Source organism: Sander lucioperca, chromosome 7, assembly GCF_008315115.2.
Source record: "Sander lucioperca isolate FBNREF2018 chromosome 7, SLUC_FBN_1.2, whole genome shotgun sequence".
NCBI classification, from domain to species: Eukaryota; Metazoa; Chordata; class Actinopteri; order Perciformes; family Percidae; genus Sander; species Sander lucioperca.
In genome coordinates, this window is record NC_050179.1 from 32,184,506 (window position 1) to 32,207,946 (window position 23,441).

At 42.5% G+C, this 23,441-nt stretch overlaps 1 protein-coding gene across 2 annotated transcripts in view; it reads left to right on the forward strand.

Annotated features, from left to right (window-relative positions):
- Positions 1 to 23,441, forward strand: part of met (MET proto-oncogene, receptor tyrosine kinase) — a 90,481-nt gene that overhangs the window by 61,153 nt on the left and 5,887 nt on the right. The window contains exons 12-20 of one of the 2 annotated variants that reach the window (XM_031279724.2): positions 3,368 to 3,517; positions 8,203 to 8,356; positions 9,756 to 9,890; positions 11,102 to 11,368; positions 15,608 to 15,688; positions 20,162 to 20,343; positions 21,089 to 21,198; positions 21,477 to 21,642; positions 22,378 to 22,514. In XM_031279724.2, the coding sequence (XP_031135584.2) occupies positions 3,368 to 3,517; positions 8,203 to 8,356; positions 9,756 to 9,890; positions 11,102 to 11,368; positions 15,608 to 15,688; positions 20,162 to 20,343; positions 21,089 to 21,198; positions 21,477 to 21,642; positions 22,378 to 22,514 (1,382 nt within the window). The remainder of the gene's footprint in view (positions 1 to 3,367; positions 3,518 to 8,202; positions 8,357 to 9,755; positions 9,891 to 11,101; positions 11,369 to 15,607; positions 15,689 to 20,161; positions 20,344 to 21,088; positions 21,199 to 21,476; positions 21,643 to 22,377; positions 22,515 to 23,441) is intronic. The other variant, XM_031279725.2, reaches the window with a different exon arrangement.

The following is a 23,441-nucleotide window of genomic DNA, read 5'->3' on the forward strand; positions in this document are numbered from 1 at the left end:
AGCAAGACACCTCTGCACCACTCTGCCAACCCTGATAAATATACAACACTGCTTCAGGGCCGCAGAGTTGTGCTTATGGTGTTCAGTTGATCAAATCAACTCCATAGATTTGTTAGATTTTAACTTTCATTTTCATTCAGAGTTCTAGTTTATACAACTTTACTGAATGAGATGAATTCACAATTTGGAACCAGGTTGATGTTTATTCTGCTGGTCGGTGCACTTTGCCTCCCAATCCACACGGTAACGCGTACAGTCGGGTACGTACCGGGTCAAGTTGGGAAGGAAACAATACTAAAAGAAAAACAGGAAGTGGAGTCTGTTTCCCATCGTCTACTCCCCCCTATCCCTTCCCCACTGCTACACCTCTCTATGTATTCTCTCTGTTGACTTGCATTGTTCTGCCTGCCGAGGTCAAAGCTCTTGACATATAAATGCTGCTTTTCAAACAAGCCATCACGTTCCCCAGAGCCTGTTTTAGGAACACAATGAAATACACATTTCTCCTCTTTTCTTTCTTTCATTTTTGCTGCTCGACAGTTTGTGGCAGCTGTGCTGAACCTCTCGCAGGGGATCCTGGCTGCATTTTTTTCCCTTCTTTCTCTCTTTTCCCAGACATGACCTTGGCCCCGATGCTAAATCCACCACCAACCCAACCTATTTCCCCCCTTCATCCCTCCCTCCAACCCAGACAAACCCCCAGTTTTTACCCGGGGGGGGGGGGTTGGTACCACCGAAAAACAGCCACATTTAACACCATCTGATAACCCTCCAGTATAGGGCCAATGCTGGGCTCATTTAGCGCCATCTGATAACTCTAGCCCCCAAAAAGGCTGACAATAAAAGAGAAATAAAGGAGTATTTGGCTCTGACTGACAGCTTTGCACCCATATGGCTGCACATGAAGGAACCAGGCTGTTGATTTTGGCATGTGGCCAGGCTGTTATCACTGCCGATCACTTCACGGGAGACTGAGATCTCACTTCAAATTAACATTGTAACAAATCATTCAGAGTGACTTGTATTACTGCGACGGTTCTTTAATAACTCTATTAACTTTTCTCTGTCTACTGCGTAGAAGGATTGTATTGGATGATCTTGCTACCAAGTGTTGTCTTTGTGTGTGTCCTAATTGCAAGCGTATGCAAGTGTTGCTCTGTTTGAAAACAGGCTGTGTGTGTGTGTGTGTGTGTGTGTGTGTGTGTGTGTGTGTGTGTGTGTGTGTTTGTGTGTGAACAGGTGCAAGCCTCCACTCTGTGTCAAATTGGATAATCCCAAACTGTCACGCAAGGAATGTGATCATTCCCTTTATTGCCTTCTGCTGCACTCAAACAAGTGTGTTTATGTGTGAGAGAGAGACAGAGAGAGAGAGAGAGATGGAATCAGAGGAACAAAAAGTGAACGAGAAGAGAAAACACGGGGACAAGACCAAGTCTGAGAGGGGAGAAAAAGAACAAATTAGGCTGTGTTGTTCTCTCGCCGCTTCCCGTCAAACTACATGCACTCACTGGGTCGGTTACACACACTCACATGGGCAATTGCTGTGTGTGCTTCCAGTCAGATCTCAGAGGGGGTGTTTGCTGTCGTCCCGCTAGGGGTCACACGACTAGAATAAGTTGCTCTGTCTTACTTAAATCCGAAGCAGCAAGCTCAGTTCATATTCAGTCCTTTTGATCTCTATGAATCATGATGAACTCTGCCAGAAAGAGAGACCTGCACGTAAGCCAGTATTACTTCACCTCGCTAACTATTTTTTGCACTCGTTTCCAAGAGATTTGAAGCCTTCTGCTTCCAAATCCCAATATATCCTAAACAAGCCATGGTGTTATTACTAAAAAATGACTTCAGACTATTAAATGTATATCATTTTGTCAATCCTGCACCCATGTCACTTACTGGCATTTTTAAAAGTCCTATAAATAGTTTGAAGACTGCACAAGTCAACTTTAAAGAGTATGAATGTTTCGGACTCCAATACAGAGGTCTGTAAATTGCAAAGAACACACTTATGTGGCCTGTGATTGATTTATACCAGAGTAAACTTTACCAAACAGCCCCCACCTTGCAATCCTCGACAGCAGTCTGCATCTTCCACTCTAAACTTTATGCAACTTGACTGTATGTCTGTATAAAATTAAATAGTGCGCCTTAGGGCCCAAAAAAACTAAGAAAGTGCCCCACACAGGCACAGTATACATATAATGCAGACCTTACAACTTAATTATTATTATTATTATTAAATGACATGTCATTTAGCTGACGCTTTTATCCAAAGCGACTTCCAATGAAGTGCTTTCAACCTTGAAGGTACAAACTCCGGACAACAAGTAGTAAGTGCAAGTACATTAGCTTCAAATAAATAAGCCAAACTACAAAGAGCCATATGAAATCATCATCCAAGGTGCAGTTGGAAGAGCTTCGGCAAAAGAAGATGCATAGGCTTTCGGCCATCCTGATGTCAATGCGGAGCTCATTCCACCATTTAGGAGCCAGGACAGCAAACAGTCGGGATTTCGTTGAGTGATTAGTTGTCCCTCGTTGTGAGGGGGCAGCAAGCAGGTTGGCTGATGCAGAGGAGTGGGGGGGATTGGGGTATAGGGTTTGACCATGTCTTGGATGTAAGCTGGGGCTGATGCAAATACTAGTGTCTTGAAGCGGATGCGGGCAGCAACTGGTAACCAGTGAAGAGAGCGGAGGAGAGGTGTAGTGTGAGAGAACTTGGGGAGGTTGAAGACCAGTCGAGCTGCTGCGTTCTGAATGAGCTGCAGGGGCCGGACGGCACATGCAGGCAGGCCAGCCAAGAGAGAGTTGCAGTAGTCTAGACTTAATCTTAAAGAGGGTCAGTCTACATAACAGGGACTCTGCTGGCCAAAGAGCTCCCCCTAAGGCTCTGTATTCTGTTCCTGTTGTGTGTACCAGTATTCCCAAAATGCGTGAAATTCCATTTCTATCCACTGTTTTGATTTTTTTACTCATCCTTTCTTCCTGTCAGACCTCACCTGACAGCAGCATTTCATTTGCACCTTAGGTAGTATCTTTTCCAGGAAAATCACAAGGGAGCTTTATTTTTGACATTTTATTTTGCACTTGCAATAGTTTGTCGCCATTTTATTTTGTAATTAACCATTTGGTTTGTTCCATCTACTGTCTGGATGCACTGACCTTAGTAATAGTCCGTGTAATGTTGCTGACCTCAACCCTTTTGCAACTGTTGACCTCATGTGTCTCAATCTTTTTTTTTCTCTCCCCTGTATCTTAATCCCTTTCTCCTTCTTTAACTCCCTCCTTCCTTTTTCACTGTCTTTCCTCCCCTTATTATTTCTATCTCACCTTCTCTCTCTTTCCTCCCCCTTTCCATCCGCTGCAGGGTGACCACATGGACAGGGAGGCGATGAAGTGTCAGGTTCTGACTGTGTCCAACCACAGCTGTGAGACTCTGACTCTGATCGGAAACACTCTGGAGTGCCTCGTCCCCAACGAGCTGCAGGCCGCCACCGCCAAGGGGCTGCAGGTGGAGGTGAGACACACCTGCAGTCTACAGATACCAACGCACATGCAGTGTGCTTTTTAGTTTGCATTGAGAGTAGAAAAGATCTGGGATTTTTTTCTTTTCTTCTTAGCAGCAGTCTGTTTGGAGGGTTTTTTTCTCTCCTTTTTAATGGTTTAACATTTTATACCATTTTTAACCCTATTACCTATATTATTTATTTTCCACTTTAGGTTAAGCTCTGCACATTGACACAAACACACAAACATTAACATATTCTCATCGCTCATACACACTATAAAGCCACTGAAAGTGATTCATACACAGGTGCACACACCTATACATACACACCTCCTCTCCATAGCCTGTCTAACAGTTGGTCAACAAAGACACTTTCTTTAATTAACGCCTTTTTGTTTATAGAGAAACCCAGCCAACCAATAATACACATCCGCACCCACTCTCTCTCACACACACACACACACACACACACACACACACACTCTTCACTTAAAACACTAACCATCTTGTTCCAGCTTCCCTGCATGTTTACAGCAAAGAAAAGCTTGTGTGTGTGTGTTTGAAGTGGCAGTGAAGGGTGCGTGTGTGTGTGTGTGTGTGTGTGTGTGTGTGTGTGTGTCAGGGTGTGTGTCAGGGTGTGTTAAACTGTTTATTGATGTTCAGATTCATTTAATTTGCATGTTGGTGAATGAGCTCATCATTCATTTGAGGTGAAGAACACAAAGCGTATGCAAACAGGTGTCTTTTCCAGTAATGAGAATGTTGTAAAAACATAGCTGTACCTCATAAAAACAGTAAGTTAATTAATCAACTGTAGAAATGTCCCCCTATTAAAATTGTAATTTCTTTTTAAAAACCTCTTGAAAGAAAATCTACCAACATGGTGAGATGAGTCACACCTTAATACAATTCAAATGTGCTTGTTTCAAACAGTTAGTATACAGTGTTCATTTTCTTTAAAACCAGAAATTATCAAATGATCAAATGACTCTTTATTTTGGAGCATTTTTGCAGCGATGGCACTATTTACATATTGATAACCCTTGTTTCTATGTGCACAAATTTTCCTCTGAGCCAAGAATGATGGCATCGGAAAAGAGGGGCTTTTGATGTCTGAACAAGATATTGTGTATCAAACATCTGCTCTGAGTCAAGTGGATGCAATACAGCAGAGAGCCATAAAGCCACTTATAATGCACTCATATGAAAGTCCCCCGCTGTTTCACAAAAGGAATTTTAGCAATAAAAGATATCCTATCATATCACAGCACCTGCTGCTGAGGAGGAGGAGGCTGACTCGCCACATAGCAACAACATAACACACAGTGCTGATAGATGGACAGAGTATGTGCATAGTTGTTTGTAATAGTCATGATGATTTCTAGAGTTTTTGATTGAATTTGACTGAGTTACAAATGAATAACATTCTACTATTTAAGGTTTTATCCAATTTGTTTCCTATTTGTTATTCATTTGAATCAAGGTTGGCATTAATCAAACGGGAAGTAAGGACTGTATGAGGTTTCAGTAACAAAACAGGAGCATTCTGCCATCGGCCATATTGAGCTCTTCATTCTGCGCTCTGGGACGTTCAAGGGAAACAGCACATTCCTTCAGCGTTCCAGATCGTTTACAGGAGACTTCAATAACTCTCCTGTCCTAATGCAGTCCCTTATAAAAAGCAGCTCTGGGAGAGTTTATTACACAGTGTGTTGAGTGAAAGGGCTCAGCATCCAGCTGTCTTGTCACTTGAATGTAAGTCAAGCATCGTCTGAGTCGTGAGAAGGAGACGTACAGTACAGAAATGCCCCCCCCCCCCTTTCCGCACACTGTCTTTTATTAATGAGGGGTTAAACAGTAAAGACATTTATCATCTGTAGTCTTGCATTTCAATCTCCACAGCGCTATGGCGTAAGGGTTTGGCTACACCACACATACATTCTGGAATAGGAGGAAAACACTCTGGGTTGTTAGCATTTCTTTAAACCAATCACAACCGTCTTGGGCGGCGCTAAGCTCCGGTCGCAGCAACGGTGGCTCTGCAAAAGCCAAGTCTCGGGAAGGAACGTGTTGTGGTGGAGCATTAGCACGAAAGAAAACACCACATACAATATTAAATGAAGCTAACTGTTCACACAATATAGTAATGTGAGCTATTTAAATTAGCTGATACATGGTTAAACGTAATTTGCTTTTACCAGTGTATCTCCGTGTGTATGTTGTCCATTGCAAATCCCCACAAATCGGTCCCAAAACCTCCCAGATAGATAGTAAATGCCGTAAACAGATTCCTTGTAAATCTTTACAATTACTCATCGAAAGAACCCTGAGCCCTTTGCCTATTTGTTAGATAATGTGTAGTCTATATCCTTGACGTTCCACTTCCGCGATTGCTTCGTTGCAGACAGAAATTCCACTGGATTTCACTCTTTTAGGCCGGATATCCGTTGTCTTGGCCTTTCTTTGTGTTGGCATTTTAAACTCAGGTGGATTTAATGAGGACTATGGTTAACTGCTCCTCAGATCTCTGCAGGGTGAATCTAGACAGCTAGCTAGACTATCTGTCCAATCTGAGTTTTCTGTTGCACGACTAAAACAACTTTTGAATGTACACGTTCCACCAAAACAAGTTCCTTTCCGTGGCTTTTTTGCAAAGGCGCTGTTGTTCCGTCCAGCGTTTAGCGCCGCCCAAGACGATTGTGATTGGTTTAAAGAAATGCCAATAAACCAGAGCACGTTTTTCTCCCATCCAGGAATGCTGTGTGGACTAGCCAGACCCTCCTCCGCAGCGCTGTGCAGGAGGGTCTGGCAAAGCGAGACTATGTCCTCCATTTAGAGAGTTTAAAATCGAACAAAGCCATCCAACTCATTTTAACCTTAATAACCGTAAATATAATCTATATATGACTTTGTTATAGCTTTTGGTTCCTTGTGCTCCATAGAAAAATTCCAGTTGGCTAAATACAAGTTTATTGCCTTTCGTTTTCAAGTCTATTTCTTTGTTTGGTGTATTTTAAAAAATGTAAGTAGGAGTAGTTGAGAGAAAGGTATTTCTATAGATAATAACTCTGAAGGTGCATTGAACATCACACATTAATTGTTAAATCTCAAACATTACAGATTTGGTTTCTGTTAAACCAATGCATATTCTTTTTATTTTGAGAGTTCCTCAAGTAAATTTAACATCCTTGTTTGCAACAAACAGCCTCCGAGATCGCAGTGGGTTATAAGAGGTTTGATCAGAGAAATGTCCAACCTTTATGATAAAAACTAATATTAGATGCTGCGCTTAAGAAGTCCTCATGTCATCCTTAAAGATAATATCCAGTGGTCGCCTTCTGGTGAACAGCGGCATGCTCCAGACCGGACCTTATCAGCCTCATCGCTGTTGACATCTCAGGGGATGGTCAGCCAATATCCCTTAGCTCCACAAACCAACACACAGACACACACACAAACACGCACGCACGCACACACACACACATATTTGTATGTCCCCAACCTCCAGACATGCCCAGACACACACACACCGTCCCCTTTGTAGAGTCGAAACCTCATTTCCAATAAACCTAATAATGGCAGAAGCAATATCACTGATGTAATCTGCCTCCAGACTCTGTCTGTGTGTGTGTGTGTGTGTGTGTGTGTGTGTGTGTGTGTGTGTGTGTGTGTGTGTGTGTGTGTGTGTGTGTGTGTGTGTGTGTGTGTGTGTGTGTGTTATTGCATACCCAATGTCTGAATGCCAGTTCCATGCCTTGTATATATTCCATGCATGATATACTGCATTTGTCATGCATACATGTTTATCAAGCATCTGCCTACATATATAGTGCAGTGTGTAGGAGTACAGTTCTGTACCAGAGAGTGCCATCATTTTAGGAAAACCATAAACTTAACTTGAGTCATCATATATAATATTTAGTGTCAGGTCCTTTACAGTCAGTGACTGCCTGAGTTCTCTGACCCACTGACATCTACAGACACTTGGTCATGTTGCAGGCGCCATCACTCCTTGCACGTTTTCAGGGTCCCATTCACTTCTTTTTGCCTTCTAGTCTGTTCTGTTCAAGAAGAAAAAAAAAGAGGTCAAGTGATTTACATGATAACTGAAAAACATCCACTGTTAGCTCAGTTGGTAGAGCAGGTACACATGTTCAGAGGTTTGTTCCTCGACGCAGAAGGTCCAGGGTTCGAATCCGACCTGTGACGGTTTTCCTGCATGTCTTCCCCCCTCTCTCTCCCCTTTCATATCTCAGCTTTCCTATCCAATAAAGGCAGAAATGCCCCAAAAAGAAATGATTACACTGTTCACCCAGTATGGATTTAATGATAGTCAAACAGGTACAGCTAAAAGTGTGCACGTTATCTTTATAGTCAAATGTTTAATTTCAAACAATGAAAAACGTATCGCTGCCCAAACATGTAGCATGTGTTTCATTGTCATTTTAATATCTAAAACAATACTTAATAGTAAGATTTAGGGTTAAAAATCACATTTATATTTGTGGACCAAACTTCTCTAAGTCTGTGTCTAAGTCTTCTCTAAATGCATTACGCACATAAAGATTTGTCTAAACACGTGTCAGTAACTGACCTCTGACCTTCCTGTATGGATGGTAGTTCAGTAGTAATTATCAGTGTTACATTTCACTTCCTTCACTCTATGACACCCCAAACCCCTTCACTTCTTACAGTGGCGCCAGGCGGACTCCATCAGGCATCTGGGCAAGGTGACGCTGGCACAGGAGCAGGACTACGCCGGCCTGATCGTGGGCTGCGTGTGTGTCAGCCTGCTGCTGCTGCTGCTGGGATCGCTGCTCATGTGGAGAAGGAACAAACACATTGACGGTAAGAGCGGAGATGTCAGGTTGTGGTAGGGGTCATTGGGTGAAAGGTCAGTTCACTTCTGCGACTTCTGACATTCTACACTCAGCCCTGATCTTAGACAGGGACCATTGATTTCACAGTCCTTTGTAATGTTATCTTCTGGTCAAATGCAAATGTTTTCAGCAACTAGGTTTGGCAGGAATATTGGCAAGCTGAGTGAATTTTAAAGTGCTCATATTATGCTCATTTTCAGGTTCATAATTGTATTTAGAGGTTGTAGCAGAATAGGTTTATGTGGTTTAATTTTCAGAAAACACCATATTTTTGTTGTACTGTACATTGCTGCAGCTCCTCTTTTCACCCTGTGTGTTGAGCTCTCTGTTTTAGCTACAGAGTGAGACATCACACTTCTGTTCCATCTTTGTTGGGAGTCGCACATGCTCAGTAGCTAGGTAAGCACTACTAGCTAGTCAGAAGCAGAGTATGAGGGCGTGCCACGCTAGCAGCTAGGCGAGCATTATAACGTGTGTTACAAAGTGACCACGTTTGTCTCTGAAGTAAAGGCTGGACTACAATAGAGCTGTTTGGAGCAGTTTGTGAACAGTGTTTTCTGTTGGAGATGGTAAGTCCCTTTGGGGTGGACTTTGAGCTTTTTCACTTTGTAAACCTATAACGTGCACAAAAATGATATATAACACAAAGGAAAGGGAAAAAGCCAAAAAGCATAATATGAGCACTTTAAGTACTTACTACTGTAGTACTACTTATATAAGTTAGAAGCAAGCAAATGTAATCAGAGGCAAATATTTAAATTGTAAAAAACAATCTACCAAAAACAATAAAGTATGTGATTGAATCGAGATGAAATCAATCATAGTTTAAGTATTTGATATTTTAAATATTTTGAAGTCAAATTAAAAGTGAATTGACCCCAGCCCTGACGTGTTAGTCTGTTAAATCAGTTAATGTGCGTCTTTGCGTGCGTGTGTGCGTGCGTGCTTGTGTGTGTGTGTGTGTGTGTGTGTGTGTGTTATTGTGTGTGTGTTCATATATTTGCATACATGCGGCTGGAGTTCAGTGTGTCTTCTCTAACCCGTGTGCATGTGTGTCTGCTGGGTTTTGTTTTGCCTGGTGGGTTCACAGTGAGTTTGTGTGTGGGGCGCACTGGTGAAACGCTTTGCCTTTCTTAGTAATTCTCTCATCTCTCCCCCTCCCCTTTATCTTCTACCTCTCCCTTTTATCTCTTGCTCTCTTTTCATCACTTGTTTCCCGTCCCTCTCTCTCTCATTCTCTCTCTCTGTCTCTCTGTCTCATCACGCTGTCTCTCCCTCTTACCTTTTTTTCTACGCGCTCCTTATCCCCCTATGTCTCTATCATTCCTTCTTCTTCTTCTTCTTCTCCCCCCTCCCTCTACTTTTAGATCTGTCTGAGGTGTGGTATGATGGGCGGGGTCACATCCAGCATCTGGACAGGCTGGCTAACGCGAGGAGCGTCAGCCCCACTAACGAAATGGTCTCCCACGAGTCAGTCGACTATAGAACAACCCTGCTGGAGGGTACGTCAACCAGATAAGCCCCTCCCTTTTCTTCCCCCATCCTACCTCCCTCCCTCCCCCCCCATCTACCTGCTTCGCTCCCCGTGGGGCTGAAGGCTATGCTAGCGGTGCATGCCTTACATGTTCTGAACTAACACCTGCAGCCTTGAGGAAATGTAAGTTTCTGAAAGAATTTTGGTGCTTTTTGTGATCCACTGATCAAAATCATTCTTCGTACCAGTGTAGATCATCATAACCCCCACTGTTACCGCTCCCTGCCAACTCTGGAGCTCTGTAACACTGCCATAACTTACAGTGAATGAATTAACAATTTGATTGACGCAGTTTTTGTCTGTGTCTGTGTGGCGATTTTGTCGACTTATCGATTGGTTGATTTTATAAACGGATCTGTAAATCTGAGTTTCTTCACAAAGAATCATGCAAAAGCACCATTCAGCATGAAAAAGGCATTACAAATTACAAGACTAAACGACTAAAGAAATCTTATTTGTCAAACACTTTGACATTAAATATATTTACCTTCCTTCAGTTGATTTTGTCCGTTGCAGAGGGATTTTAAACTGAAGACAATCTTCTGTCACTCCACTTCCTGTGGAAAGGAAAAACATCCCTAATTGTTCAACTGTCATGTCATTTTATGTTATTTTCAGCACAGAAAGATATCTGCCAGGGAGACATGGATAATTGTGGTGTCTGTGTTCTCTCTCCTCAAGTAAACCGACCAACAGGCCAGTCTTCCTCAACTTTCATGTAGTGTAAACGAGTCCCCTGTGGATCTGGTTTCCTAAGCTTAAATCCTGAGGGCATTAGGGGGGCTCTATGTATTATGATCCTGATTATGATGGGCAGAGCAATTTTCCTACTGCTAAAAGTGACTTGAAAGGCCTAAAACCTGAGTAGATACACTTACTAATGAACTCATGCTTGTCCACAGGTAGAGTTGGGGTGTAGGTTCAGTGGTTAAAAATTCATAGATAGTCCATATTTTGATATTTCTACATGCCATTTTTTTGCATTTCTTTTCCTTCCACTAACAGCAGCTGAGGAGAAATCAGAAACATTGTTTTTCCAGCTCAGCTACCCTTCAACACCGTGTCAAGTTGCGCTCTGTTCTTTTTTCGATCCTGTAACACACCTTGACCTCTGGAGGCCCCGCTGATACACTCGCTGACCTTTGACCTCCCTCCATCCCCTCCTTTTTGCTTCCCCAGATCAGGGCACAGACAGGCCCGAGACATGCCGCGCGGCTCCTCCCATCTACGGGGGCAACGGGGAGCTGCTCTCTCCCAGACTAGGGACGCTGGGAGGTGGGATGGGGATGGGTCTGGGAATGGAGGGCGAGCTGGTCTCCCCCCTACTGATGGCCCCGGTCCACATCGACCCGTCCTGCCTCCACCCAGACCTGCTGACTGAGGTGCAGCATGTGGTGATCGCCCGGGAGCAGCTGCTGCTCCACCTCAACCAAGTCATCGGCAGAGGTCGGTCACAGAAACACTTTCTCTACTGTTAAAATAGATCATTTTTTAAGTATTAAATATCACTGGTTCTCTCTGGTGGTTATGCTTTTTTTTCATTTTTGCTAAAATAACTTTTTCGTTTCTTGCTCAAACATGAATGAATGAATGAATCATTTGTATTATTGTGTCATGCATTAGAAAAAATATGCCCAGCCCAAACCGCCCTACAAGACAACATTGTTTACAGCATGGGATCCAGATACCAGAATAGCAACATTAATTACATATATCACACAAATAAACCTTCTTGTCTCTTTTGCCATGCTTTAGAGACAAAAGTGGCCAACTTATATACATTAAATTTAAACAACCACTCCATTTTGTAGTCATCAGTACACCAAAACATTTCCGGATTTTGAACAGACATTTCATTTAAGATGGGTGTTCCTAAAGCTATAGTGAGTAACTTTTTATATTAATGAACGTCCATTACAATTTAAGCCGTTGCCAAATGAGTTTCTACAAAGCTAATTAAGACTATCAGCTCCACACAACTCTCTCTGTATTTCTCAGTATGGCTATGTTCAGAAGATTGTGGCGTCCGGTGACTTTTGCCGGGCAGAAACTCCAGTGAAGATAATTAGCTCTTCTGAAGAGTCCGTCATGTTTTTTTAATCCTCCATGTCCTCCTTGGCTACTAGCGACTGTGTGGAGGAGGGGTGGGGGGCTGTGCGCGATCATGGAAGGCTTGTATCATGTGGACGGGCCGACAGTTTTGTTGTCATTACTTAGAATTCCTCATGGGGGAGACAGAAACTACTCACTATAGCTTTAACTCATCATAATGAGGACAATACACAAGAAAATGTCAAACAATTTAATCAGTGCTGTGTTTTTCATTGCGTTTTCTGTTCGTCTTTTTTTTATTGTAGGTATGTTTTTATTGTCTGTTCATCCATATTATTGCTCATGCTAACAACCCAGCACTTCTCCTACTTACTCAAAACTAAGTAGCTCAGATGTTAGAGCAGTTGCCCACCAGTTGGAAGGTTGGTGGTTCGATCCCTGGCCCTGCGGTCCCATGTTGAAGGGTCCTTTGGCAAAACACTGAACCCCAAATTGCTCCCGATGCTGCGCCATCAGTGTGTGAATGTTTATCAGAAGAGCAGGTGTAGGGCTGTGCAATTAATCAACATTTTAATTACGATTTTGGCTCCTAATGATCACAGAAACAGAATAATCAAGAAAAGCGATTATTTTGCACATTATGCTTTGCAAGTAAACTCTTATTTTGTCTTGTGTTCTGAATGAAAAGTATGAAGGCGAATTTCACAGTTCAAGGGGTTTTCACTGTTGCTTTGTTTAACTTTTTCACTGTTTTTTTAAGTTCAATAATTGCAACATCTTTCTAAAAGTCAATGAGTAATCGTGTCAAATAATTGTGATTTCAGTATTGACCAAAATAATCGTGATTATGATTTTTTTTCCATAATCAAGCAGCCCTAAGCAAGTAGCACCTAGCATGGCAGCCTCAGCCACAGTGTATAAATGTGTGTGAATGGTTTCTGTGCTATGTAAAAGTGCTTTGAGTAGTCGAGAAGACTAGAGAAGCACAATATAAATGCAGTCCCTTTACATTTATGCAAGGGGAAATGTAAAATCCATGATTTTCTTGTGCTTTTCTTGGCAATTTTCTTGGATTTTGTTTTCCAGGAAGGGGCTACTGGCTGCTAATGTGCAAAATAAAGTAGCAAAGCAGACATTTATATAGCTGAAAAAGTTATGTATAACCATCCAGTTAATACAAACTGCTGTGTCAAAGCTTTTAAAGCTTTGAAATAATACCAAAAACATTATTTCTCCGCAAACAATTCACGAAGGGATTGTATCTGATGTGGTGCGATACTTTTATCCAGCGAACTCAGATTAAATGTGAGATTTATGTAAAGCTATGGCTAAAGTCGCCCACAAAGAGCTCAATTGCCTGCTTAATCAAACTCTAAGCTTGACATGCAGACACAAAATCACCTCACTTTGTGCCGCTTTAATAGCAGGGTCAGTCCCACAGATCAAATTCAACATCAAGAAAAGAAAGACCCCAAACCAGCCCTCTGCCCCCTCAGCTGAATGATCCCCTGAAGAAAAGAGCCTGGATTTCGAGGCAGGGTTTTTAAAATGGCGTAGGATGATTTGTTCACAGCTAGTATTCCCAGGCTCCATTGTTGGGAGTCGTAATCCAACACCCTCAGCCATCTGCAAGGACGTGATAGGAGAACGCCGCGCTCATTTTATTCCTGCACCCCCTCCCAGTCTGGGGCAAGCCCTCATGTCTTAAGAGATATAATTCAATAAAATGCACAATAACTCAAGGGGGATTGGCATAGCGTTTAGCTTGCGTGGGGAATAAATGAATAAAGCTTCATACTGGGTTACTTGAGGGGGCAGATTTAGTGTGAGGGTGATGGTAACTTAAGAGAATCAGAATTAGCTGTTAAAGGTGTGAAAACAGGCAAAACATACAAGTCTCACACATAGGCAGAAATCAATCGCGGGGGTGGTTGGTCAGGACCCACCCCATCTGAGGGTTTAAATATCATTAAAACTATGCTGTGTATTGTACATAATATATACTTATACAAATAATTGTGTAAGTAGTCAAAAAATACAAACTCAAACGAGGCAAAAAAATTCTAAGTTTAGAAACATATTGAGTGCCCACTCCCTTGCCTCACAGTGGTTTGGTCCACTGCTTGGTTTTCTTCTTACGTTGACGGTAACAGAAGTCCAGTGCGAGAGAAAGAATCGCGTCAGTAAGGAGGCTGGCAAGGCTGTTTTATTCACTTTAAACATCAGATAAAGTGATTCTTTTCTCTAGCCTTGCCAGCCTTGGAGTTCCACAACTACTGTACACATATCCTATACAAGCTGGGTTCCCCCACCTGCTAGATCCCACTTCAACCCCTGTATACAAGTATGTATTATTTGTGTCCCCATCAATAATTGCTCTTAAGAAAGTATGTATTTATAATAATAATATAATACGTATTAATATATTATATTAATATAATAATAATAAATACGCCCATGTTCTCACATACATGTTTTCCAACCAGACAGTCGTTTACCATAAACACATAAAAGGCTGCATGCACGATATGAAGTCATCTTGATTGTTGTGCTCTAATTTTTATGTGTGAGCACTGCACAGAAATATTTTTATCTGATTTCTGGAACTGCTGTGATCATGGAGCCAACATGATCTTAATCATAGTGGCTCTGTCAAGAAAAAAGGCTTCAACAAGCCAAGATAGAAATGAAGGATGCTGTAATTTGCACTATATTCAAAAATGCCCTTTAACGGCTTTACTGTAAGCTATGTTGGTAATCTAGATGGTGCCATACAGCTTTTACCATTAATGGGAAAGATTTAGAAACTGTGGTTTACTTGCTCATCTATTAGTACATTAAGCAACAAGCCATGACCAGAATCTAATTAGTTTTCGTTTTTTTGCTTTAGATCATTTTGGGGGCATTTTCGGCCTTTATTTTGATAGGACAGCTGAAGACATGAAAGGTGAGAGAGAGGGGAGGAATGACATGCAGCAAAGGGCTGCGTTGAGGAGTAAACCTCTATATATGGGCACTCGCTCTACCAACTGAGTTATCCGGGCGCCCAAATTAGTTTTAGTTTTAAACATTTATTGGCCAAGTATCCTAACATATATAACATGAGCGTATATAATTTGATCCTCAGTAGCTCTCAGTGTACTTCTGCGCAGTGCCAAAATAAATGTACATGCTGTACTGATGTTTCTTAGTCATGGTGAAATGCAGACGGTGCTGCTGCAGTGTCACCAGTGAAGCATCCAATTTTGATGTCTGCTGTCTATATGCTTGGGCCTCAGGGATTCAAGTAACCCACCACATTTAACAAACTCTTTTCAATGTTTTACAGCCAGGTTTGTGAAGAGCTAGAAATAGCAAGTTTTCAAAAGAAGAAATCAATTCCTCTGGGAACAACAACAAAATTGTTGGTTAACGTCCTGAGTTTCCCACTGATCCTGGCTGCCATTGTTCACCTGCTTCACAGCTGGACCTCATGGTCATTCAGACAGAAATTGGTGCATTTCTTTCAGAGAGGCTTATTTAGCGTGGGGTGAATAAAATGTTATATGGAAAAACTTTACAGGTTTGAACTCGAGCTATTGAATTTACTGATGCTGACTAATTCTGACTAACACGTCATGTTGTAACCTGCAGGTCACTTCGGCTGTGTTTTCCATGGAACTCTGCTTGAGCTAGATGGGCAGAAGCAGCACTGTGCCGTCAAGTCCCTGAACCGTAAGTACAAACCCCCTTTACATGTACAGTAGAAAAGGGCGTACTCACAGGTGTAATTTACAGGGGGGATGGGGGGATTACAACCCCCCCAATAATCAAAACTGACCAGTGCAACCCACCCCAAAAAAACTATTATAATTTCCTTTACCTAAATAAAGACATTTGCACCATAACTTGATGCAAAAAAGGCACAAATTGTTGCAGAAAAATGCTTGACGTTGAAAATTTCAATTTTGCTCCAAAGTGGAGATCTAAACCCAACCTATGTTGAACCCAAAGTTACGGCCTTGGGCGTACTCACACTTGGTCCAGTTAAACCATGCCCAAGCAAGTTTGACCCCAAAGTCCGGTTCGTTTGACTGGTGTGATCGCTCCGTGCCGTGCACGCTTGAAAGAGGTGGGCCAGGGCACGGTTTGGTTGGACTCGGGCACGGTACGCATCAGTGTGATTGCTAAATGTGCCCCGGTCTGGTTCTTACCTTACAGATGAACAGTCAGAATTGCAGTTGGCGAGTCCCGTAATGTAATGACGTAAGCGTGCTCTGGCCCTGATTGTTTCATTGCAGTGTGAGTGCAGGTCAGCGGGGTAGTGGGGAGGGGGGGGAACAATCGTGCTCTGGCACAGTTCAAGGCAACTGTGCCAAAGCCTTTAGAAATAAGGAAAGTGAAATGTTTTCCCCTTAACTGATGCTTAGTGTGTTAAGCATAAAAGCAGGTTTTTGCAACGCCCTGCTTCACATTTATAATTTTTTTACTCACATTCATCTGTACCTTCATCTTAGAACAAGAGCTTCAGCAGTTTTACTGGAGAAGTTTGGGGGTGAAATACTCTGCATGAACGGGTTTTGTGATGGTGATTTTTCACATAGCATGGAGTGTTGCAGCTTCCATTTACAGTTGGAAGTTGAAAATGGGAATTACATGATTTCTGATGTCGTGAATACCTCCAGTCGGAGCCGAAATGGGCAATTTAGATCCTTGTTCACACGTGGCATCTTTTTTGACAAGAAGTTGACTAGGGCGCTTTTTATAGTTTTGGTTCCAAAAAGCAGCCGAGAGCGTCTTTTGTTGCTACAACAAATGTGGAGCGGTGCTAAATGCTAGATAAAACTAAGCGGTGGAGTGAGCTAGAGAAAGAACAGAGAGAGAGAGAGCGGTGCTACTTACGTCAGATAAAACAACAGTAACGTCTTGTCATGAGCTAAGGTTTAACAAAATGCTCCTTCCATCTGACTTAAAGTAACCTTTTATTTTTTTATGGACACTGAGGAGTCCATAGTTGAGACTCACAATCAAATGCAGCACTGGTTTTTCAGATTCCCCCTCAGAACACACACACACTCTCTCTCTCTCTCTCTCTCTCTCTCTCCCTCTCTCTCTCTCTCTCTCTCTCTCTCTCTCTCCTTGTCCAAACATTCACATCCAACCATAATTATTTCAACCTACATCTGCTTATATTGCATACTTATTGCATGATATCACAACGCTCCAATAGCATTAAGGATCTCATCTCATCAGAGCCCTGAATCCTTCTGGGCTGAGTTGATGGTGATGAATGAGTGTCCGATGGTGAGGACGGCATTAGGGTCCCCCCTAATCATGTAACCTGTCAGTTGGACCAGGGAGATTGATGCTGGAGTAATATGGAGGAAAGCCCAATGCAGTCACAAGGAGCCACCGACCATAGTGGGATGGGATGAGCTCGGCCTGCTGGGGCTTGGTCCTCTGGGATTTTTGACCTTTTTTATTAAGTTTAGTGATTTCTAAGGGGCAACTATGTCATTGTTTTTTGTGTTCTTTTGTTATATTGGAGACCTTGAGTTGGTGCTTTTATCCCAATATAACTATTACTAAGACAAGTTGTTGAAAGTAGAAGAGCCAGAGACGCGTACTGCATTTCCAGAAAGATTAGTGTATGATAGAGAAAGGAATATCCACACAGCAATGACGTCATTTTTGTCGTTGACTTTCAAATTGAGGCTCTGAAATAATCAACAAATCAAAAGTCAAACATTAAAAAAGACTCCTTCATGGTTATGACAGTGTCATGTCAGTCTTATGCACACCCCCTTCAAATAAATCATTTTTCATATTGTAGCTCTGAATTCAAATGTCATCTCTTTGTATCTTTGGGGGTCTAACCTCAGGTGAAGGCCACTCGGCTGGTTTGTCCAGCTCTAAAGAGCTTCCATCTCTAACCAGATTACAGCAGAGTCAGTGGGGCTAAAGTGCGGGACGTCAGACGCAGAGATGCAATTGGCAAATGGGAATTTGGCGTGGGTCAGGTCTGGGAGAGGATATTCAGGGAGTTTGTTTTTTATTTATTTTTTATTACCATGAGCATCCTTTTTTCCCCCAAAGGTTTATAAGATGGCCTTCCTGCTAATGTCAGTACAGCAGAGTTGCTCCATGTTGCAACTGTACTCTGAAAGATCTTTTCAATACCCAACATCGCCAACTCTCCCTGTGCTTTTTCTTTCTCTAGAACAGAGATCTTCAACAGGGGGTCCGCAACCCCTAGAGAGTCCTCAGAGTCACTGCATTTGGCTGCCAAATTGTTGTTTAATGCTTTTTTGAAAGTCTAAAAACTATACATTAAAGGTGCTCTAAGCAATGTTGGGTGACGTCACTTCTTGTTGACGTTCCAAGTATTGTCAAATAAAACGGCTAACTCTAGCTAACTTCCCTCTTCACACTTCTGTCTCCTCCACTCCCCACACCCCCCTTCATGTGCACGCACACTAACCCCCCCAATCCCACCCCCAAATCCTTCTTGTCTGTTATTGGCTGGAAGACAAGTTTGTTATGTTTGGTGGTGCAGGTTGGCACAGTTTGTTTTTGTTGCCGTTTGTTCAGCCTGGGCTGTCAACAGAGACCGCGTTTTTTTACAGTGTGTTCAGAGGACAGGCAGCTAGCGGATAGTGAGGAGATGTTTGCTGTATGTGACAAAAAAATGTTGTAGCCTAAAAAACGCGTGACACCGCTTAGAGCACCTTTTAACATGAATCCAACAAATTATTAGCGGAGATAAATCGGCCTATTCATAAAAAACAACAACATTGATGATAGGCTTAATGGCCAATAGGTAGGGTAGTCACTATGGTAGCCGTCCACAGATACAGTGAAGCTTAAATATTCACTGTGCCTTGCACATCTATGTTTGAATTTAAAACATGATAATATATGACTATGTAAAGAATATGTTATTTTAATAGCTTAGTATTGTAGGGCACCATTAAAAGGTATGTGTAGGCTTTAGACCACCCTACACATTATTGTAGGCCCAGTTTATTATGCATGTCGATTTTATACAATGTATGTAGTAGGGGGTCCCTGCTCGTCTCTCTTTCAGGTTAGGGGTCCTTGGCCTAAAAAACGTTGAAGACCTCTGCTCCAGAACAGTAGTTCTTGACTTTTTCGAGTCGTGAACCCCCCTGAACAATAAGAATAATGAGGCCCCCACCCCTCTCGACAACAAGAGAAAGAGCTGCAAACCCGCGTAAACAGCTGTTTTACGCCTCCCTCTGCTGATTTTGAGTGATTATTGTGACTGCTCTGATTAATACATGTACGGACGTAAACAAATAATGCTTTGCTTTAATGACAGTTTACTTTTAGCATCTAGCACCTACTCTTGTCCAATGTGTTTCTCCAGGCTCTGTGGATTTTTCATGTGTTTGACATTACACATTAATGTTAAAACCATTCATCAAGTCTAAAATATGTTATTTCTTTATTTCTCCCCAACTCATCTGGCGACCCCCAGAAATATCTTACGACCCCCCTTAAGGTGCTGACACACCAACCCGATTATCGGCCGTCGGACAGTCTGGCGAGGTTGGTGATCCGAGTCTGTTTGGTGTGTTCCGTGCCGCCGTCAGTCGGAGGAGCCGTCGGACAGTGGGCAGTCGGACTCAATGACCAATTACCGGAAATGACGAGCGGGATGAGAAATCTGACAAAAATCTTTTAAACTGACCTTTGTCGATCTGAAATGAAGACAGATTCAGCAACTGTATGGCCTATTTCTCGCTTAAAATGTTTTCAGAAACACGTTTCGGTGAACTATTTTTGTAAAATACGAGATCGTATTCCAAACGAGCCGCCATTATGGTCTGGCTTTGAAATTCGGGAGAAGCCAGACCCATGTGACGCCTTCATCCAATCAGCTGCCAGTTTTCATTTTTTGGGCGACAATACAGATTAGCGCCACCTGCTGTTATGAAGACGTATTACGTCTCGCGCACACACAGAACGTACGCTCAAGTCGACGTCGCTTCGTTGTGTTCCGAGGCACTTTTTTTACCAACTCAGGGAGACTGATCAGTCCGACTGCCTTTTCTGCCGACGGTCGGTCGTCGGGTTGGTGTGTCAGAGCCTTTAGTCGTCCCGACCCCCAGGTTGAGAACCACTGCTCTAGAACACAACTGTTAAAATGGTAATGTTTTTTTTTCTTTTCTTTTTCTGATAAAGGCATCACAGATCTGGAAGAGGTGTCCCAGTTCCTGAAGGAAGGGATCATCATGAAGGACTTCAGCCACCCGAACGTTCTCTCTCTGCTGGGAATCTGCCTGCCGCCAGAGGGCTCGCCGCTGGTGGTTCTGCCCTACATGAAGCACGGCGACCTGCGCAACTTCATCCGCGATGAAGGACATGTATGGGCACACTCCAGATTACATGCATGCATGTTGCGATTTATTCACAACACATATATTGAGACATACTGTATATATATATATATATATACACACATGATGTGGAGAAATTGTAGAACTTTAAGATAATGTGCAAAACAATGATTGCAACTGAGATATACAGTACATCCTGCATAGATCAGTCAACACAGCACAAGTTGATTTAAAGGCCCCATGGCATGAAAATTTCACTTTATGAGGTTTTTTAACATTAATATGAGTTCCCCCAGCCTGCCTATGGTCCCCCAGTGGCTAGAAATGGCGATAGATGTAAACCGAGCCCTGGGTATCCTGCTCTGCCTTTGAGAAAATGAAAGCTCAGATGGGCCGATCTGGAATCTTCTCCTTATGACGTCATAAGGAGCAAGGTTACCTCCCCTTTCTCTGCTTTGCCCGCCCAGAGAATTTGGCCCACCCATGAGAGAGAGACATCATGGGCGAGCAAAGTGGCAGTTGGTCAAGCCCACACTGTAATTACACGCTGTAATTCTGCACCAAGGCTGAATTTCGGGAAAGAGACTTCAGATACAGTATTAGGGGATCGCTAAGGCCTATATAAAAGAGACTTCAGATACAGTATTAGGGGATCGCTAAGGCCTATATAAAAGCATCCAAAGAGCACCATGTCATGGGACCTTTAATGATAAGTTTAAACCCAGCCAGTTATTTTGTCTCCCAGAACTTTGATGATTGTTTTTACCCACAGAACCCAACAGTGAAGGACCTGATGGGCTTCGGGCTGCAGGTGGCCAGAGGGATGGAGTATCTGGCCAGCAAGAAGTTTGTCCACAGAGACCTAGCTGCCAGGAACTGCATGTAAGTTCACATCTATTCATTCAATATCACACAAGTGTGTTTTATATATAGAGCAAGAGGTACAATAGATGAGACTAAAATAGAATTAAATACAGCTTGGAAGGGAAGAGAACAGAAAAGATATAGTACTGCATATGAGATGAGAAAGAATACAAGAGAAGGAGAACATTGGGAAGGGTTGATTAGTTGTAAGAACAAAGAGAAGAGCAAAGTTTTAAAAAAAAAACTAAAAAAAAAAAAAAACAGTACAATAAAAAGTCCTTTCTTTGCCCCGACAGGCTGGATGAGAACTACACAGTGAAGGTGGCAGACTTCGGACTGGCTAGAGACGTTTATGATAAAGAATATTACAGCGTCCACAACAAGAGTGGAGTCAAGCTGCCCGTCAAGTGGATGGCTCTGGAGAGTCTGCAGACACACAAGTTCACACCCAAGTCAGACGTGGTGAGGACTGTTAATAACAACTACAAATGTCATGTAAATAACTTCATAAAAGTCTGGATTAGCAGAAGTACATTTTCCAGCATAAAATCTGACATCCAGCGCAATGTCAGGCTTTGCCCCGTCCGCTTCTTATCATTGTGTGTTGCCGTTCTCAAAATCCCTTAGCTACGGGAAACAACAACACAACCTTCGATCTAGCTAAACCATACGCTGAAAATAGCAACTTTGGAAGACATTTTTGATCGTGCAACAAGGCAGGGCTGCTCGGTTCTTTCGGTGAATGCTTGTAAAGATTTACAAAGACTATGTTTACAGCTTTTACTCTCTAAGTAACGTTACACGCGGTGATACACTGGTAAGAGCAAATTATGTTTAACACGTATCGAGCTAATTTAAATAGCTCACGTTACTGTGTTGTGTGAACAGTTAACTTCATTTAATATTGTATGTGGCATTTTCTTTTTGCGGGGTGCAAATGTTCCACCAAAACAAGTTCCCGAGACTATTTTGCAGAGCCACCATCACTGCGTCCAGAGCTTAGCGCCGCCCATGACGATTGGGATTGGTTTAAAAAAATGCAAACAACCCAGAGCGTTATTTTTTCTCCTATCCTGAAATATATGTGTGGTGTAATGTTAGCCAGACTTTACTCCACAGTGCTGTGGCGTTTGGTCAGGCAATGCAAGACTGGTAAAAGGACAACAGTGAGAGTTCATTTTCTTGTCTGTACTATAGTGGTCATTTGGCGTGTTGCTATGGGAACTGATGACCCGTGGAGCCCCACCATATTCGGATGTGAACTCCTTCGACATCACCGTGTTCCTCCTGCAGGGGAGGAGGCTGCTGCAGCCCGAGTTCTGCCCTGACGCCCTGTAAGTACACACACACACACACACACCCACACACACTTACACTCATATATATATATATACACATGCTTATACTCACCTGTCATTCACCTCCTCTAGCAAAGTGCCACAGCTCAGTTAGTGTGAGTGATAAACTGTAGAGCTGCACTTAAATACATCATGAGGAGAGAGCGAGAGTCTTAAAATCAGGAGGGAGCAGCAGGGGGAGAAAGGTGGAGGTGAAAGAGCTGTATAAGCAATGGAAGTCATAAATAAAAACCCCTCAAGTTTCGATCATCCATCATCTACCTCAGCAACAGTCTGAAACACACTCACAGTCAAGCGTTACATCTCATCACAGCTGTGGGTCAAATGAAAGTCACTTTTCTTGCTTCACCGCTAAAACACAAAGAAAGTTTAAAATGGAAATCCAATGCCAGTGTAGTATTTTTTATTTGTCTCTTTTTGTTGCTGTGGTAGTTAAGTGCTGCCACTATTTTCTTGAACTTTCCGTCAACAGTTTGAGTTTTCGAGTTTTATTTGGATCTGTTCACAGCAGAGTTTGCCAGGCAAAAAAACAGACTATCAATCTTTAGAAAAAGTTATCTTTTCTGCTGATAAAATTCTGCCAAACCTGATGTGGCTGAAAAAAAAAAAAAAAGGGCAACCTCTTTGAGTAATGAGCGATAGAAAGAAACAAAACATACAGTTATTTATATAGAATGTCACATCAAATCACAGGAAAGTATTTCAGTGTCAGTACAGCTCACACATCCACTCGCTTACTCACTGATTTGTCCTTATCCATTAAACTCCGACCCACCGGTGAGTGAAGTGAAACGGACGCCAAGTGTGATCTCATACGGTGCAGATAACACCATGAGTATTCACTGCATGTCTATATAGTGTGTGTGGAAATTAGAGGCGAGTGGGAGTGTTCAGGTGAGGGAG